General features: G+C 41.5%; 1 protein-coding gene across 5 annotated transcripts in view; it reads left to right on the top strand.

Annotated features, from left to right (window-relative positions):
* The window catches only part of HECW2 (HECT, C2 and WW domain containing E3 ubiquitin protein ligase 2), a 154543-nt gene extending 145987 nt beyond the window's left edge, over positions 1-8556 (top strand). For 3 of the 5 annotated variants that reach the window (XM_048310213.1, XM_048310216.1, XM_048310217.1), the window contains 2 exons: positions 280-392; positions 5880-8556. In XM_048310213.1, coding sequence (XP_048166170.1) covers positions 280-392; positions 5880-5991 — 225 coding nt within the window. In that variant the 3' untranslated portion in view covers positions 5992-8556. The other 2 variants (XM_048310214.1, XM_048310215.1) reach the window with 2 other exon arrangements.
* The last annotated feature ends 9560 nt before the right edge of the window (positions 8557-18116 follow it).

The following is an 18116-nucleotide window of genomic DNA, read 5'->3' as shown; positions in this document are numbered from 1 at the left end:
TGGATACTGATAGTGTGTTATTCTACAGTATTTATGCAGCAGAAAACCTTTGGAGGAAATTAATCTGCTAAGTTGCCTCTTCTAGAGCCCTGCCAGGAAATGGTCTGTTTGCCCTTAGTCTCCATGTAAAGCAGCATTTATTGCTTGTGCCTCACGAATTTCCTTGCTTTGCAAATGCTTTTCCATAAGGGCTTGGGCTGTGGTGGATGTGCTGGTGTCAGAGTGTCTCAGCCACCCTGTGTGTGCAGGCCCTGTGCTGATGTGTGTCTGTGCTGGCAGTTTGTTACAGGCACGTCCAGCATTCCCTACGAAGGCTTTGCCTCTCTCCGTGGGAGCAATGGGCCCAGGCGCTTCTGTGTGGAGAAGTGGGGGAAGATCACTGCCCTTCCAAGGTACAGCTCTGTGGACACTAATGCCAGGGTGCCTCACAGTGTCACTCACTGGGGTAACAGATAAGCTGTTTGACAAACATTAACAGGCTTTAACTGAATATGCAAATACACCTTCCCTTACATGAAAATTTCCTTCCCCGTTGTTGCAGTGTCTAATGCATCCATTTTGGTTTGAACTCAGGTTTGGTCTCTTAAGATGGACAAGGCAGTGTAACTGAGGCTGACATCCATATTGTAGTGTTTTTCTCATGGAAAATTATATTAGAATGATAGCTACTTCTGACTTTTTTTGTTGCATTTGATTGAATATGCAAGTATTTATTTACTGAACATGCAGTTCACAAGTTAGGAGCAAAAATTAATATGAATTAAAATGAAATAGCAGTTGTGACTGTGTCTGACTGAAAGCTACTATCATATTTTTTGCATCAGACACAGGCTTTATAGTATAGTTTAGTGATACAATTTTTATGCTTGGTCTGATGTCAAGTGTTAACAAATACTGAAGAGGCAAGTTGTGAGTGCAGAATAGGCGGGAGGGAGTCATTTCACTTGAGGAGCAGCAAGAGGGGCAAGAGAAGGTGAGGATTTCAAAGAGAACAAGTAGGATCAATTGAAATAGCTGAAGAGGGTAAAGGAACAGCATGAGAGTCTAAGATATGAAAGCAGGAGTTGAGTTGTACAAGCCCTTGCAATTTATATTGGGTAGGGCAGGTTTAGAGGAGTAGGATGACAGGATTAGAAAAAAAGGTTTTTCTAAACTTTCCAATTTTTAGAGGAGAAAGAAGAGTTCTCTTCAAAGGACCATGGTGACAATGCCAGGACTAGACTAATAACATGTGAATAATGGAAAAAACACCTTCAGCTTGGTTTCTTCATTGACAAAAAATGACAGGTTCTTGTCTTTTCTCTGCTGTGATCAGACTGATAGCTGGGAGATTTTCTTTCACCCAGCTCTGTAATTCTGCAGCTTCTAGAATGGGTTAAGAGTGGTTAGACACAGATTAGTGTGTAGAGCGTGGGCAACCTAACTCTACTTAATCAGACCTCAGCTTTAGTACACCATGTACAGCCTCTGGAGGCAGCTTTGGGCTGGGCTGATCCAGGGAGGAAACGCAACCCTAATCTTAGCCCACTCCTCATAAACAAGATGCCTCAGGAATAACTTGCATTCAGAGTCTCATGTTGCACACAGGGTGGCTGTCAGAGACACAGTGAGTCTCTCTGACCAACAAACTGTAGGTTTTTCCTCCAGCACAAGGTCAGAAGCAGAGACATCTCTTGGGTTGGCTCCTGTCATCAGAACTGCATGGAGAAGGTCATGGACACAGAAGTGGTGCTGTGAAATCCACAGGCACACAAGTGGCCTTTAAACAGAGCTATCTTCCCTGTTTACAGCACAAATGAGAGCCAGGCAACTGAGGATTAAAGAAATCCAAATCCTGAAAATTGCTATTTCAAATCAAATGCGACATCTTTTGCGGGCCTAGTAGTATCTTGTAGTCCAGTAAGTCTACTTTACAGTTTGATTATGATTGGCCCATGGACTAGCTTTGATTGTGTTTACAAAGAAAAAGTTGTGACTTTTTAAAAAATAATTTCTGAGTTCAAAATTCAAGATTTTTCTTTTTTTTTGTGAGTTTAAGTAAGAAAAGAGATTGTGTGAGTTTTTCCATATATTCTCTGAAGCTGAAATTCCTGGTGCTTGCAAGCAGCTTGCAGCATGGAAACGGTCAGGACCTGCCAGAACAGGATGTTCAGAATTTCCTCTGGAAAGGCTATGCAGAGCCTTGGTTGTAATAAACTTTAGAATAAAACTGCTTCCTAAAGTGCAATATGGGGAAACATGCTGAGAATCTTGCTATCATAGGCTGTTCATCAAGTGTAGGGGAAATGCCAACTCCTCACATTTAAGAGATGGTAGCATTCGTTGAAATTTCACTTATGTTTCCCTTGGTTAGGAAACATTTGATTTTTGTCTCTCTGGATAATTTTTACCATACAAATGTGAGAATTAAATTAAAAACAACTGTGTGTGACAAACATCTACAGTCATCATGAGCAAGCAGTTCCTGGTATTCACACATGGGGAACCTTGACCTCATAAAAAATGAAACATCTTCCATGTTAGTGCTTAAATGGGTTAAGCCCCAAGCCAAAAGTACTGGTGGCATTTTTACATGTGTAGTTCTTGGGTGCAGTGCAGCTTCAGCCTGGGTCTCACCAGCCTCAGAGACTCCCTGTGCAAACACTGGGTACTGCTGGCTTGGAGGTAACACATCGGTAACTACGACCCCAAGTAGCAACTTTAAAGAGGTTTCCAAACAAGCCCAGCATGTGCAAACACATCGCTGGATCTGCTGGGAATGCTGCCCTAGGACTCTGTGACTTAACTGATTCTCAGATAACTAAAGCATTTATGTTAAGGCACCATCACTCACTCCCAGCAGTGTTGTACTTTGCAAATTGCCCTCTTAGCAGGAGTGCCTGTGAAATTTGATAGTTTGCTCAGTGTGAGGGTGGCAAATGTGAGGCTTTAAAAAGTCAGTGGACTTTGTTTCTTCCTCTGTTTCTAAAAACACTACTGCAGTGCTGAAAATATGTAAGAGTACCCATCCCTATCTCTTCTTCCTGATCTGAGACACAAAGGGCAGCTAGGATAGTCACTTAGGTATGTGACTGTGGCCTAAGCAGCTGTGAATGTAAACATGAAAGTTTTCACTAGATGTTTGCCTAGTTCCCACTGTTCTGACTGCTGTGTAATCAGTTCTGCTGAATCCAAATAGTGAGATTTCTGTGAGGCACATGCCAGCTTGCCCAGCTTGTATTGCTGTCTTTCACACTAACTAGGTAGCATGTAAAATGCCCTGAAAAGATTGATTATTGTGGGTCTAGCTTAACTACTGCTACCCCAATGCCACTTCCACTTCCTTCTTTTGCACTGTATTGCAGATTAGACTAAGCTACAGGAGGGACTGTTACTCTTTCAATTCATTCCCATGCTGAGAAATTGATTCCAGATTTATTGCTGTACATTATTTATTCATGCATGTGATGATTCACTTGAAAATGATATTTATGTCTGACTACTGAATTTTAAGCCTAAGTCACCCTCTTTTACTAAGGTAATCAAAATGAAAGGGAGAGTAATTGGGAATCTGACAATCTAGACTTCAGAAACGAAGATGGTTTTTCATTTTGTCATAAGATACGAGCCCAGGAAGATCAACAGTCAGTGCCCATGTGGTTTGAAATGTTGGAATGGGAAAATACTACCCAGAAGGAAAAAATGCTTTCTTCTCAAGGACTTAGGAAGTTGTTTGCTGGGGTTAGAAAAGCATACATTGCTTGCAAAGACAAAGCTCTTGTTTTTGTCTTTTTTAATTACTTGGTTTTCCACAGTAAGTGATTCCATTTTCAAAATTGCCCTCAAAATAAGATAAAACTCAGTTCTTTTAATAAATGTAAACAACATGCTGGCTTACTATTAAACCAGTTTGTAATGAATCCCTTGCTAATTATATACTGTGTCTTTTATAATTTGTGGTTTTACAGCCCACACAGCATGATCCAGAGTTCTAATGAGTGGCTGTCAGCCCCATGCAGCAGAAGCTCGTGGTTAGGCTCTTAATCGCCTAAGAGTCTTCAATGCTCTACAATGAATCCAAGGGATTACTGAGTTCCATTTGCTGCTGGGCTTAAATTGGTCTTTTTCTTCAAAAGAAAATATTTTCAATTTTTTTTTAAGTACTCTGCAGGAAATGGAATAATTTAATCTATATATTATTTTATAAGGTTTTTGGGAAGGCAAAGGAGGAGTTTAAAGAAAGCTTTCCTCCAGGAGCCTTGGAGAGATGGCTGGGTGCAGAAATTTTACCAGGCTCCTGGAATACAGGGTGGGGAAATGCCATCTGTGCTACACAGCATGTAGCAGCAGTGTCCTTCTAAGGGTACTGTGTTTGGGGAGGGTGCTAGGTTTTTTTAAGTGATTGCATATTTGGTGTTTGGACCATGTTTATAATAATAGTGTGACCTTGTGTGCTGTGTACACACATCTTCAGCCTGATATTTTTATGACACTACAAGGCTGTAACTGAGTGTTTCAGCTTCAGTGAGGGTTTGTAATGGACTCTTAGGGTTTTTGACAAGAGAGATTAACCCACTTCACTCCATGTTCCATTCCCATAGCTGGGAGCTGAGAGCCACTTAAAGTGGCAATTAATTAATCTGCTCACATAGAAGGCAGCACTTTCTGGCTCCGAGGAAGTCTGTACAGGTCTGTGGCAGACACTTGGATTTCTGGGACTGGTTAGGTTAAATGAGGAGTTGCATTTACTGCGAGGAGGGAGCTTGTTCAGTCCTTCCATTAACATGTCACATATTTACACTTAATACAGATCATAGTGATGAAGGGCAGGGCACTGCAGGAGGAGTTTGGTTTTCAGCTGGATTGTATTTAAATAAGTAACTGTATGATGCATTTTATTGCAAAAGAATGAAGTATTTTTAAACAGAAACCTGCCAAAATACAAAAATCAGTCTAAAATGCCTTTTCTGGTCTCTCTTTGCATCATCTCATCCTCAAGAACCCATCACATTAATAGTTACCTTATCTATTTCATTAGAGCAGGCTCGTCCACCACAGTGTTTTAGAAAGTACCATCCTTAGCATGCCCTGAGGTCAGGCAATGATATCCATGATTCTACTATGAAGAGAAACCTTGCTATCTGCCTTTTCATTCCCTGGAAGAGGTTTTGAGAAACAGTTCCAAGTGTGTCAACAAACTTGAGGTAGATGGACTTCAAAAACTGAGAAATAAATTGCATGGTTGCCCTCTTAAGAAAGCAGGGTGGTTGCTAGAGGTTCATGCATGGTTTTGTGTAATTCCAAAAGCTGCTGGCCTGTAGCAGCAGGGCAGATATGTCCATTGAGAGTATCAGCACAAGCAGTAACATCCCAAGAACACCATCCATATGCCAAGGAAATAGTAGAAGGAAGAGCATCTAATTTGTCTGGCCTTTACTACTGTGGGATTGTTTCCTGTGTATCTGGAGATGTATGGAAATACCTTGTTTATCATTACAAATACAGTATTCAAGTATCATCTGTACAGAAAAGAAAGACTACATCTCAGAAGATACATTTAAAGCCAAGATTTCAGACCAGACTGTTTGAATTGTACCATGCCAAACCTTTTTTTTTTTTTTCTCATGCACATTTGATGGATAAAATTTATCCCATGCCTTTTGGACTGTCAGTGTGTTTCTAAAGACCTTCATAAGTGCTTCTTACTGGCTTATTTTAATGAGGAGAAAGTAGATTAAACCTCACTACCTGTTCAATTGGAAAACATCATTTGACAGAACAAAGTCTTCTAAAAGAATACTATCTGCCCATCTCTATTCAAGCACATACCAGTCTCTGTGTTCTCTTTTGAACTTTTCAAATAATGCACTTCTTCACCTCCTTTCTCTTTTTCCCCTCAGGGCTCACACTTGTTTCAATCGTCTGGACCTCCCCCCTTACCCATCATTCTCTATGTTATATGAAAAACTGTTGACAGCAGTAGAAGAGACAAGTACTTTTGGACTTGAGTGATACACAAACCACAGTGCCCAGCTCATTGGACTTTTGTGGATCTGTCTTCTCGAGGAATGAATGAACTTTTGTATTGGATTTCCTAGAGGAAAATTGTTTCATGGTGCAATTCAAATAATGAGGTTCCACGAAGGAGCTTGTGAAGCAATTAAAATGCATTGTGGTAGTGGCAGAATTCTCGACAGTGAAACTAGACTGTGCCTGGTGTGCAGGGAAAGCCAAGTCTTGCGATCCATGGGTTATTGGGAAGGCTAAACTTCTTAAGTTTGTGTTCTGAGCAAACCAGAAACGTGATGCCATGTTGTGATCCATCTGGCTACTGCAAAACTGACATGTACCCAAGAATGGGATTTCATCAAAGTTGTTGAATAGAAAATTCAAGTCAAAATGTGAAATCATTCAGCCCCTTACCTACCCAGTAAATTGTCAAAAAAACATACAACCAAACCTTTTTAAATTCTTTTTTTTAAATTCATGAAGGTACATTACTTTATGCCATATATTATAACAGCATATTCAACACTTGCTTTACCTAAGACTACGAGTGCCTGCATGGGGAGCAACATAGAGCTCAAGTTCCTGGGGCAGAAGTGAGTTGGAAGGAAAGTCAGCAACAAAGGATGTAACAACAACGGCTTGTGCATTGAGGAGGTTTGTGGAAATACATTTGCCAGTGGTGTGTATGACAAAATATGAGCTGTTACAATGAACTTAATAACTTAATAAGACTTGATTTTATGCTTTATACTGCATGGAAACTATTTTAAGAAGAAACTAGCAATTTATCACAGCATATCAGGAAAAAACCCTAACACAGTGACTTCTGTTTATTTTTTATAGGTTCATTATATTATGTTTCTTAGAGTGTAAATGGGAAACAAGCAAACAAAAGTGTTACTTCTGTTTTGTCACTTTCCATGCTTGAACAGACATTCTGCTAGTGTTTATTCTTTAAGCACTCTCCAGGGAAAAAAATGCCTTTTATTTTTATAAGAGTAAAAAAACTCCCAAAAATATTTTGCACTGAATGTACCAAAGTTGAAGGGACATTATGATCTGACTGATAGCAAATTGCATCACTATCAAATATCTATAAAAATGCTTAGGAACCAGGCTTTCTTCACAGTGCCATGTCTATAGATATCAGGACTGTGCACATAAGTAATAATTTTATAATACTATATGTGATATTGTAATATGCATTTATTTTAAATGCATCCGGGTCATTTTTCATGCATTGGATTAAGGCAGTGGAGTTTAATACAGATATTTCATATGCTCCCCACAACTTTTTATTTGTACAGCACCATAAAACTCTAGCTCATTTGGAAAACCATGAATAACTTCTTTAAGGTGAGCCACTGGTCATAATGCCACTGTCCTGTATCAGTGAATACCTACAAGATGTAAACTGTTCGTAGTGTCCAAGCTTGTATTTTCACTGATAAATGGTTTTCTTATCAAATGTTATTTGAAGCAGTTTTTATGGCATATCAAACACTGCATGGACACCAATTTCTTTATGCTTAATTTTGCTGAAATACACAAGGCTTGCTCGCATCTATTTTTGGTACCTTTCCTCCAGATGGTCTTGTGGAACACTTGTGCAGCTGCGCCCCATTCTTGCACAGCTGCTGTCACGCACTGCATCCACCACATTTTAAAATTCCAGAAGTTGCACTGGGATACTGGATGACAGGAACAGGAATCTAACTCTGTGCTAGCCCTTTTGGTAGCACCGCAGCACAGCAAGCCCTGTTCTGTGGGAGCTTTTGAAGCAACGTTCTCACTCTGGAGGCTCTTGAAGGGGCATCGGAGGGAGGCGTCCTGCTTGTTCTTGTGGGAGGTTTTTTCCAGCGGAGGCAAACATCCCTGGAGATGTCGTCAGCAGAGACTGCCAGTCCACCCTCCAAGGCACAAGGCAGCTGCAGCTGTGGTGGTGACTGAGAAAACCCTTCAGACTTACTGAGGAAATGTCACATGCGCAAAGGAAAAGCAACATCAGAGGGAAAGCATTATTTTATTTCAAGAATAATTGAGCTTCTGCATGACATCTGGGACTCTCTTAAGTAACTTAGGTTTTCTTAGGCTACTTCTGGCTGGTATGAAGTAGCAAAGAAAAATCCAAACACACCACCCTGTTCTACACATATATTTATCAGTCTTTGCTAAGATTGCATGTCACGGGTCCTAATGCACATTTTTTTTCAGAACACGAATGAGCAGTAGGCAAACTGACTTTTCAGCAGGTCACTCCAGCATGGCTCATGTTTCATATGATCCATCCACTGAGTAGCTAAATCTCTGGCACTCGGAGCAGAATGCAACTTCTGATTGGTTGAAGGACTACAGAATTTTCATTTTACAATACTGTGTTATCTGTGGTCTTAAAAAAGAGATTTCCCAGGTGGAAACTGTATCTACAAGTTTTGAACCAGATACTCTTTGGAATGAAAAGTTTAAATATTTGGCACAAAGTAAGTTTATACTAGTTTGCCTTTTAAGTTATGCTTTTGTACAAAACTAAAACAATAAATGCATCTTGTCAATTTTTATTTAAATATATCTACGGCACCCATTTGTTCTGTATTTATGCATGTAAAAATAATTGAAATTAGCCATGATGATTTGGTATTCTGTAAAGATGTGACAGGGTCACCAGTGGGGCAGCTGTCAGTTAGAAAATAGATTTAAAAAAAAAAAATACAGAATCTTTGTAGCATTAAACCCAAGAGAGACTAAGAAGAAGCTGCTGCTTCCTCCTCTGCTGCCAACATCCCCTGGGGGACTCTAGAAAAGTGCTGTGTGAAGGCTGAGGTGTCAGCTGGGTACAGCTCCCTGTGCTGCCTCGAGCACTTGGCTCTTTGTGATGGTGTAAGTGATGCTGCTGCTCTGAAGGGATTAGCAAGGAGGGAGTATAGGAAAGGAAGTTTTATCTTAGTCAAATACCCTCATCTCCTGGCAACTGCTTGGAATGTGCTCCCTTTGGTTTTGGAAGCCATTCCCATTAAATGTGTCCCAAGTGAAAGGCAGATTTCATATCCTGCAGCTGACTGCACCAGGCGACCACGATGCTACTGCTTATGACACAGTGTAGCAGGGGTGAGGGTCCACACAGAGAAAGGCTGGGAAGCCTTTCCAAACCTCTGTATCTCCTCAGAGCTTTTCTGGATGGTGCTAAGGAGCTTTGCATTTAGGAAGAAAAAAAGTAGACAAAAGAATCCCTTCAGCCAGTGAGAGCTCGTACTAACTTAACCTGCAGCATCTCCATCACATAGAGGCTGGCAGGGGACGTCCCTGCAGGAATTTAAGTGAGGTGCGCATGTTTTCTGCTCTGCTGGGAAGTGGAGCCACACATCACCGGCCAAAAAGCAGCTCCCAGGTCAGTGCAGCCTGGGCAGGCTGGCAGGAGAGTGGCCTCTGTCCCCTGCACCCCAGGGCCAGGCTGCCTCTTCCCAGGTCCCAGCAGCCCAGCCCAGCAGAGGTGTGCTTTGCTCACCTGGCACTGCTGGCAGTCAGGTTATAGCCAGAACACTCCAGAAAAGCTTGGAATCAGTGAAGTTGTGCAGTGTGGCACCTGCTGTAGCAAGCAGTCACCCATTGAGAGTCTGCAGGCCAGCAGCTGTGAGGGGAGCAGTGCCTTTGCCCACAGCAGGCAGGGGACAGCCATCCGCCACCTCTGTCACACCACCAGCAGCACCTGGCAAGGCAGGACAGGAAAGCCTTTCAGTCCAGACCTTTCTCCCCACTCCCTCCCAGTCTGCTGTTTTTCCTTGGTATTCATCAAATATTTGCCTCCTTTTGCTTTTGAATATCATTTTCATTATCCTTGTACTGACCCTACCATAAAAAATGTTAATATGGCTTAGAGAGTATGTGGGGTGAACTCTCCTGCATTCACAGGCCTGCTCATGGGCACCACATGAGCTCCACATGGCAGCAGTTAACCCTGGGTCACACAGGGGGTGGGGAATATCTGTAATCTTCGGGGAAACTGAAAATCTAGGCAGCAGCATCCTGGCAGGACATCACACAAAGCTTCTGGCAGGAGTTGGACTGACAGAGCACTGGACTGGTAGTTTGCTCCGTTTAAAATTATAGGAAAGAGAAGAGGTTTGTGGTTTCTTATGTATTTTGAATCCTTTAAAAAAGTTAAACAACAAAAAAAATTCCTTCTGCAACATTTGCAATGGTATCATCTGGTTGTTAAATGTAATCTCAGCAATAGTTATTGCAGATGTTTACTGAGTTTCTGCAGTGGTAGCTGCAGAGTTTTATGGAGGTATCTGAAGCACTGTCTCTGGACTGAGGGAATCCCTGCTCACACCAGGGGAATCTGCAGCAGCTGTGTTTGAATGGCCAGTGTAAGTTCATTTCCTGTAGCATGAAGCAAGTTACTTCTTTTCAGTGAATGAAACTAATCTGCATTAAATTATACTAATAGTGTTGTTTTTCCTGCCACTGTTTTTATGTGGAGGGTTAATTTATTCCTGTTAGCACTAATGGGAACTGAGCAGAAGGTTGGTCTCCAGTCATAAGATTGCAGATGCAGCTTTCATCTACTGTTGCTTCCCCTTCTCATCCTTTTCTCTCTGGGCAAGCAATTGAACTCCAAGCAAAATTTCAGAAGAATTACTCAAAGCTGGCTTCTTAAACTGTTTGTGTTTTGGCTCAATTACGTGCAATAAAACAGAAATGCAGAAATGCTATGGGTCGACTGGCTCATCAGTTTAGGTAAAAAATTATTTACAACTTTGTTAGGGCAACCACAGTGCTGTTGGACTAGTCTAACCTTCTGCCTAAATATTTTACAATAAAAAAGAAATTGGGAGGTTGAATTTGAAATTACTTGTTTGCTGGAAAACTAAATATACATTAGGTAGATAGCAGAGGAAAAGAAGAACTTAACTGTAAAGCCAGTATAACCCACTTTTGTTAACAGTATGCAAAATTACAATGCTGGCCCTCCAAACACAGAATTTTCACAATGAAAGATGGTTTCTATTTTGCATGTCTTCCAGATAGACCATAAACTTCATAGTGCTTCTGTTCAGTTTTAGACTGACTAGTTCTGGCACTAGGCTACTACTATTTAGGATGTTCGTTGCTATGAAAAGTTTTTCATTTAAACATTTTTAGTATTTTTAAAAATAATTTTAGTGAAAGAAAGGTATTGTTCAGGTTGAAACTTCCTTTAGGGCTTTACTTCATAGGCTTTGCTCAGAGTCATATTATGCTGTAGGTATTTTAAGGTAAAGTAATGATTATTTGATAATTCTGTTTTGTATGACTGACCTGCTATCCACTGTTTAGAAAGGTTCCTCCTGATTGTAGGTAAAAGGATGATACTCAAGGACTCCTGGAATGGTTACAATCCATTGAAGTATCTGTATTTATTCAAAATGCATTTAAAAATACCTCCTGGGTACTATGTGAAATAATTGCTAACACTCATTGATTAGCCCTTTCTAAATCGGTAATTCAAAATTTGAACTTGTTTCCTTTCAGATTACACTGCAGAATAATTATAATAAAATTTTAACTAGAGAGGTATTCCGACAGATATCTCAAAGCTATACTGAATATGAAAGGGAGCCGAGCTATACTGCTTTCATTACCTCCACCCGTTACAAAACTTCTCAATAATGAAACTTTATCTTTTGGGTTTCAGTTGTTTCTTGTTTTCAGAACTTTCAGAAACTTCTCATTCAGCCTGTATTAGAAAAAGCCTTGCCTACTTAGAGCCTTTTGCTGAGCACTCAGGAGGTGTATTGTTCAACTAATTTAACATACTTTTGTGCTGACATCAATGTAATTAGCTTTTAAATCTATAGACCTACGGAACTCCATAGGACTCTGGTCTGCCTTATTCTGGGCTGCCTTCCAAAGGCCATCCATCCTCTCCCTTTAGATTGGATATAATCCTACAATCACCCAGAGACAATTGCTGACCACCTACACCGACTAGCTGTAGTACCACAGTAAGACTGTGGGTTTGGGTTTGAGCAGCTCCCTCAGTCCAGAGTCAATAGGGTCACTGTTACTCTGATATCAAGACTGAACAGTTTAAGCAAAACAGTTGTAAAAGCTTTTTGAAAATAGTTGATGAGGTATCTAAGGGCAAAATTAATGAGGCAGGGGATTTTGCTTGCAATGTTTTATATTTGTAGTCCCCATGGGCTGCTCCAGGCTGTTGGCCAAGTGGGTGCAGAGCCTTTGCAGTGAAGCAGGTGATGCTGATCCAGAAATCACAGCAAGCAGGAGATCTGTTACCTTAGTGAGGACTGTGCCTTCCACAGCTGGAGGCTTTCTCATACAGTCTTTGAGCTGGATTCTTCCCAAAAGCTCATTCTATCTGTGATGCCTACTAATTGCAACACAAGCAGCTCGTGACACACTCCATTGACTATTCAACATCTTTCATTTGAAATGAGGATTATATTTTTCATAGTTAGAAATGCCCATCCAGCAGTAAAAGGTCAATAAAAGATGATTTTGCTGAGACATCATATTTGATTGCCATGCTGACTGCAGTCAGACGTTGGAGCTCACTAATTTTAAAGTAGATTACTGTATGAATAAGAAAATAAATCTCTGAAGCCTCATAAATAATTCTAAGATGGAATGTAATTGTAGGTGCTGTAATGATAAGACAGGGCAGTTCCACAGAGCACACAAGATACAGCCATGGAGGAGTGCTGGAGTGCAGACAAGGCTGAGAGTAGGCACAGGAAAAGGACTGCACTTCGAGGATAGGGAGCAGGACAGTGAGCTGTGATGACCCCTGGGATACAAAACAGGATTAATTCCTGCTTGAAAATGAGGCTATGATAATGCACCTAGGAAAAAATGACTGTTCATCCTGAAATACATCGGTGTTATTGCAACTGCAAGACATGCTTTAACTAATTATTAGCTTTTGAAAATCTAAGTATACAATCAGAAAATTAACTTCCATGTGATTCAGCTTTTTTGTTTTGTTTTATTGGGCATGGGTTGGCTTTTTTTATTTGGGCTATTTTCAGGAAAACGAAGGCTTCTAAGTAAAATAAGGATGGAGTCTGGAAGCCCTCTTTTGTTTGTACTAGTAATGACTGTTTATTTCTGTCTGCATTCGGCAAGAGATACGACTTCTGATAAGAGCTTAAATCATCACAACCAGTGGTGACTCTCCTTTTCAATGTGATAGGCCAAATCCCTAATGTTTAGAGGAGTCAAAATGCAGATTTTTTAAAATTTCTTTTTTAAGATACTTGGTGTTTGTGTTATGGTTGTGTAAGAACCATGCATTTCCACAAAGACAAGGATTGATGTGGCATTTCCAAAGCTTACTTAAGGTAATTAGAATATTCTCAATGACCTAGGTAGCTTTAGCCAAGCTGCTGCAAGTCTTGATTCCACTGACACTCTAATACATTTTCCGAAAAAATACTGTGTAAGAGGGTAGGAGGGTTTCAGGATGGGTTTCTGTACCTAGAAGCTGACTTGTTTTTTTACCTAAAAGACAAGACTATTGAATGAGTCAATAAGAGAATCAACAGAAGAATTCTTTCTGAGTTTTCTTCTTCAACGTGGTAACTGAGATGGTAGGAGTTTTATATAAAACTTCAAGTCCTAAATGAGAAGACAACTCCCATGTTGAACCATACTGGTTCAATAGTTCCATACAGCAGGACATTTTTCTGCAATGAGTCTGCAACACTCAGGAGACTGCTGTTTATTATCAGCATTGCAGGGAGGAGGAGAATTGTAATAATATTAACTACATAAATCACATTAGGAGGATGCTTTTTCTTTGTACTCCGTTTTTCCTTGGAATGACATAGCCTTGAGGGCATCCACGAATCCTGATCAGAAAGGCTGCTTTTTGAATAATTGACTGAACATTTGTACTTGTAAGGGCTGGTACAGTATGGAAAGGGAGATCTTTAGAGGAAAAGAAGGCAATGAGGGATATGGTGTGGAATACTGCTACCCCCAAGTCAGTCGATGTTCCTGCCCTTGCTAGGTTACAGTTTGGGTTATTCAGCATGTTTGAAAGTGTGTAGAGTTTTACAAGTTTTTGTAGTGAGGATGCAGGCATCCAGAATCTAACAGGATTATAGGTGCATCTTCCTCATTTTTGACAATTACTTGATATAATTTTATACCAAGTTCTTTGTTTTTAAGGAATTTCAGGCACTGAGAATATGGAGTGCATATTTATTTCTAATCTTTAAGTAGGACACAGTGTATTTTTTAATCCTTTCCATACTTTTCAGTTAAGTGTTCACAAGACTCTATATCAAATACAATTCCAAGTTTTTCTATCTTTCTACAAACCAGTTTCAGTTTCATCTGAATTTGGTACATTTGTTTCACAGAACACTAAATGGGGAATACGTGCTTCAAGCATTTAGATGGTTTCCCTCCTTTTCCCCATTTACATTGCATTACATTTCACAATTTTTTTCTTTGAGGCAGAGAGAACAGATAGAAAATTTGTTGAGTGTGTTACAGGGGCACACAATGTGTGTCATTGTGCCTGGCTTCAAGGAATGTACTATAATGTTTGACTGCTCACAGATTTACATAATTTGAATACAGGACTGTTGTGTTGTATTTCCTGTTACTCAAAAACATTTGGGGAAAAGAATTTTCTGTGTATAATTTTATTTTCATACTGATCTCTATTTTGTTTAAGACCATGTTTCATCATGAAATCACTTAATTAAAATAAATCTTCTTACAAAATCCCCTTGGTTAATCATCTCTTTTATTGTGCCTCTGAATATACCGTAACATTCTTTTTTAAGTGACTACCTTTAGATCATTCTGTGTTTTGCAGCATTTAAAAACCTTTAGAGAAACCACAAGATACTCTTTCTGACATTACCTTTGATAAGTGATTTCTGGTGGCCTATGGAGTCTGGCATATTGCAAATCATCATTTTGGAAGTGGAGAAAGTAAAGATTCTGCAGCCATATGCAACATAATTTGAATAAGAACTACATGTGAAAAAACCCCACCTATGACAAACAAACAAAGCACAAGATATCACAGCCAACACACGATGGAGAGGCCCAGGCTTCATGGAAGAGCCTCTGCTTTTGAATGGAGTACCAGAGGTGGCAGCAAAATACTTCACACCAGTGGCTGTAACACAGGAACGCTCTCTTTTTCACAGGGAAATATCTTCAGGGGGAAATGCATTCTTTTGTCTTTAATAAAAATCACTGGCCCCCATCAAAAATTTCCTTCTACTTTTCTAAGAGATAATACTGGTTCCAGTAAGAGAAACTGGTCTTTAATCAGCTCTTAGGCAAGGGTTCTCCCCATGATGAGACAGCCCAAGGAGAATGGTTAAATGGCAATTTGTCACTTCTCCTGTGCGTTACACAACCTCTTTGTAGAATCTGATAGCGATGTGATATTTCCATTTTAAAAAAACGTTTTCTTGAAGGTGATTTTGCATTCTCTTGCTGCTGCTAGAGATGTGGTGCAAGCTAACCTGAGTCACTGAAGGAGAGCTGCTGTAGGAGGAGGTGAGGCTTTGGGACTGAGCCCTCTCAGAATCTGCTCTCTGTTGTCATTCTTGATGTCAGACTCATAAGAGATTTTGGTCCGGTCACCGGTAACTGATGCCACGTAGTGCGCAATTAGTCACTTTCCCTCAGTGTAAGCTCTGGAGTTGGCCTGGAGCTTGTGCTGGGTGACACTGAGGCAGCTGTGGGAAGCAGTGCCTGGGTGACATCCAGAGATTTCCCATTGCATTGAGGATTGCCTTCTGTGAGGAGGTGATGCAGAGATTTTAGCATGGGGGGGAATCAGATTTTTTTTTTAATGACCCATATTAAATAAAAATGAGTTGGAGAAGGCTCAGACACGCTGAGCTTCCAGCTGTGCAACTCTTAATGTCGTGTCCTTGTCCCCACCGCAGTGACACAGTTCCCTGCTGAGAAGGGTAGGTTGCCATCTCTTCACTCCAAACATTAACCCTGTGACAGACCTGAGCTGAAATCAGCATTTGTTGAGGGAGCTGAGCTTTTTCCACAGGGCTGGCTCCCCTAAAACACCTGTGGATCACCGTGGGCTGTACATCACAGCTGTGCCAAATGCCTATGGATCAAGGGGAAACAGTTCTTCCCGTGAAAGCCTCTAAAGGCTGAAAAGAGCCAGCTTTGTAATGGATAATCAAGGTAAGCAAGAGAAGAAGTAACTAAGAATGGGAGTTATGAAGCTAACACCTTTAATTGTTATTTTTTAATTATCCCAAAGACCAGGTGTATACATTAGGAATAATAATAGTTCATGATCCTGTACTGTTGTGACCTTCAGCCTGCCCATTCCCCCTTCTCCACCCTCTGTTTGTCCTTCTCAGTTGTGGTGTATCTAAGTAAAATTCCAAAGTCCTCAGGGTGGAGTCCTGTCAATTATACCCTTCTCTAAGTGCCATTCATGTTTCTATGGCATTATATAAACAGATAACCAAGACTACAATAACATGCATGTCATGAAGCATTTTTGGTATTTAGTTGGTTTTCAAAACTTAAAGGGAGAGTAGAACAAATCCTGAAGAGGATCAGTAAAAACACAAAAGCAGCTAAGTAGACAAACGTAAGCGCTGTCATTTACTTCTCGGCACCACGTGCTATAATAACCTAAGACATCTTAATTGTGGGCATCATTTAATTTTACTCTGTGGCTCATTCAGTATGTTTGGAATGCTGCCTGCTTTTCATACTGCACAAAGAGCACTTCTCAACAAAACCAAACCTGTCCACATGTTGTATTTTTATTTGACAGATGTATTTGAAATCATGTTATACCGAAGAAAGGGTATGATCTGAAACTCTGCAGGGATGGTGGAACTCTGTGGGAGAGAGTAAAGATTTTGGACTGCTTTTGTCAAAAATATCCACAGCTCAAAGTGCTAAAAATCCAGACAGAAGCCCAAGCAAAGCAGGAGTTATAGATGTTTTTAGCAGGTACCTCAGTGTGCCAGCTACGTGGTGTGACATAGTCTGGACTCTTCAAGAATACTTTCTGCTTTCTCAAGCTGTCTTATCTTCATTTATACTACTTTCATCTTAGTGCTGTGCATTGCTGTGACAGCATGACTTAGGCACTGTAATAAACACAGCAATTACCCATTTCACTGGCAGTGCCGTGGCATAAACAGAATTAACCCAGTAACTCTAATGGTGCACTGCTGAAATTAAATACAGAACTCTTAAACTCTTATGCTACATTACTGTTACTGCCTTCATGACAATTCTATTCTAAAACGGATGTTTGCAAATTTCTAGCTCGTTGGATTGCTTCAGAGGAAATCAAATTGACAAACAAATTGCAACTATTTTAGAACTCTAACTTCAACTTTTTTCTGAACTATGCTTTAGGCTATTTTGAGTCCTCTGAAAGAGTCTTTGAAACCACAGGTTAAAGTCTTTTAACTTTTTTGTTGTTGTTGTGGGCTTCTCACGAGGCTCTGAAGACCCTGTTTCCACTTGCATGCGTGACAGAGATTGTCAAACGTGCTCCGTGTGAGACGTGTACTTCTACAGCGGTACTGAAAGCGCTCTGTTCCCGGCAGCTGCCAGTGAGAACTGGTTTAGCGCTCTGTTTTTAACTGGACTGGGCCGGTGCTGTGGTCGCTGAGCCTTCGCGGCTGCATCACTCGCCCAGCGGCGGCGGGGCCCGCACAGCGCCTCTGTCCTCGGCTCCCCATCCCGGGGGGATGCTCGGGATGGCGTCCTGCACCGGGACCTGCCCGCGCACCTGCCGCTGCCCCGCTGCCTCGGCCGTTCTCCGCTGCTCCAGCATGCAGCGGACGCACCGAGGAGGCTTCGCTGCGGGGTTTGGCTGGCACACAGCCCCGGGACCGGGACGTGCCACCGGTGCCTGTGGCCGAAGCGGCGGCTCCGCGCATCCCGCCGGGTGCGCACACGGAGGCCGCCCCGCAGAGCCCCGCGCCCCCGGCTCCCTCACGGCCCGGCCCCGCAGCGCGGGCGCGCGGGCGGCACCTGCCGCTGTGGGGCCGCGCGGGGCCGGGCAGCCAGCAGGGGGCGCTGCCCGCGCGGAGGGCTCTCCCGCCAATCGCCGTGCCGCTGGGCGCCGCGGCTGGGCGCGGATTGGCTGCTCT

Source organism: Corvus hawaiiensis, chromosome 7 (assembly GCF_020740725.1).
Source record: "Corvus hawaiiensis isolate bCorHaw1 chromosome 7, bCorHaw1.pri.cur, whole genome shotgun sequence".
Lineage (NCBI taxonomy): Eukaryota > Metazoa > Chordata > Aves > Passeriformes > Corvidae > Corvus > Corvus hawaiiensis.
Note: the sequence above shows the minus strand (reverse complement) of the source record. Positions and strands in the feature narration are given on the sequence as shown.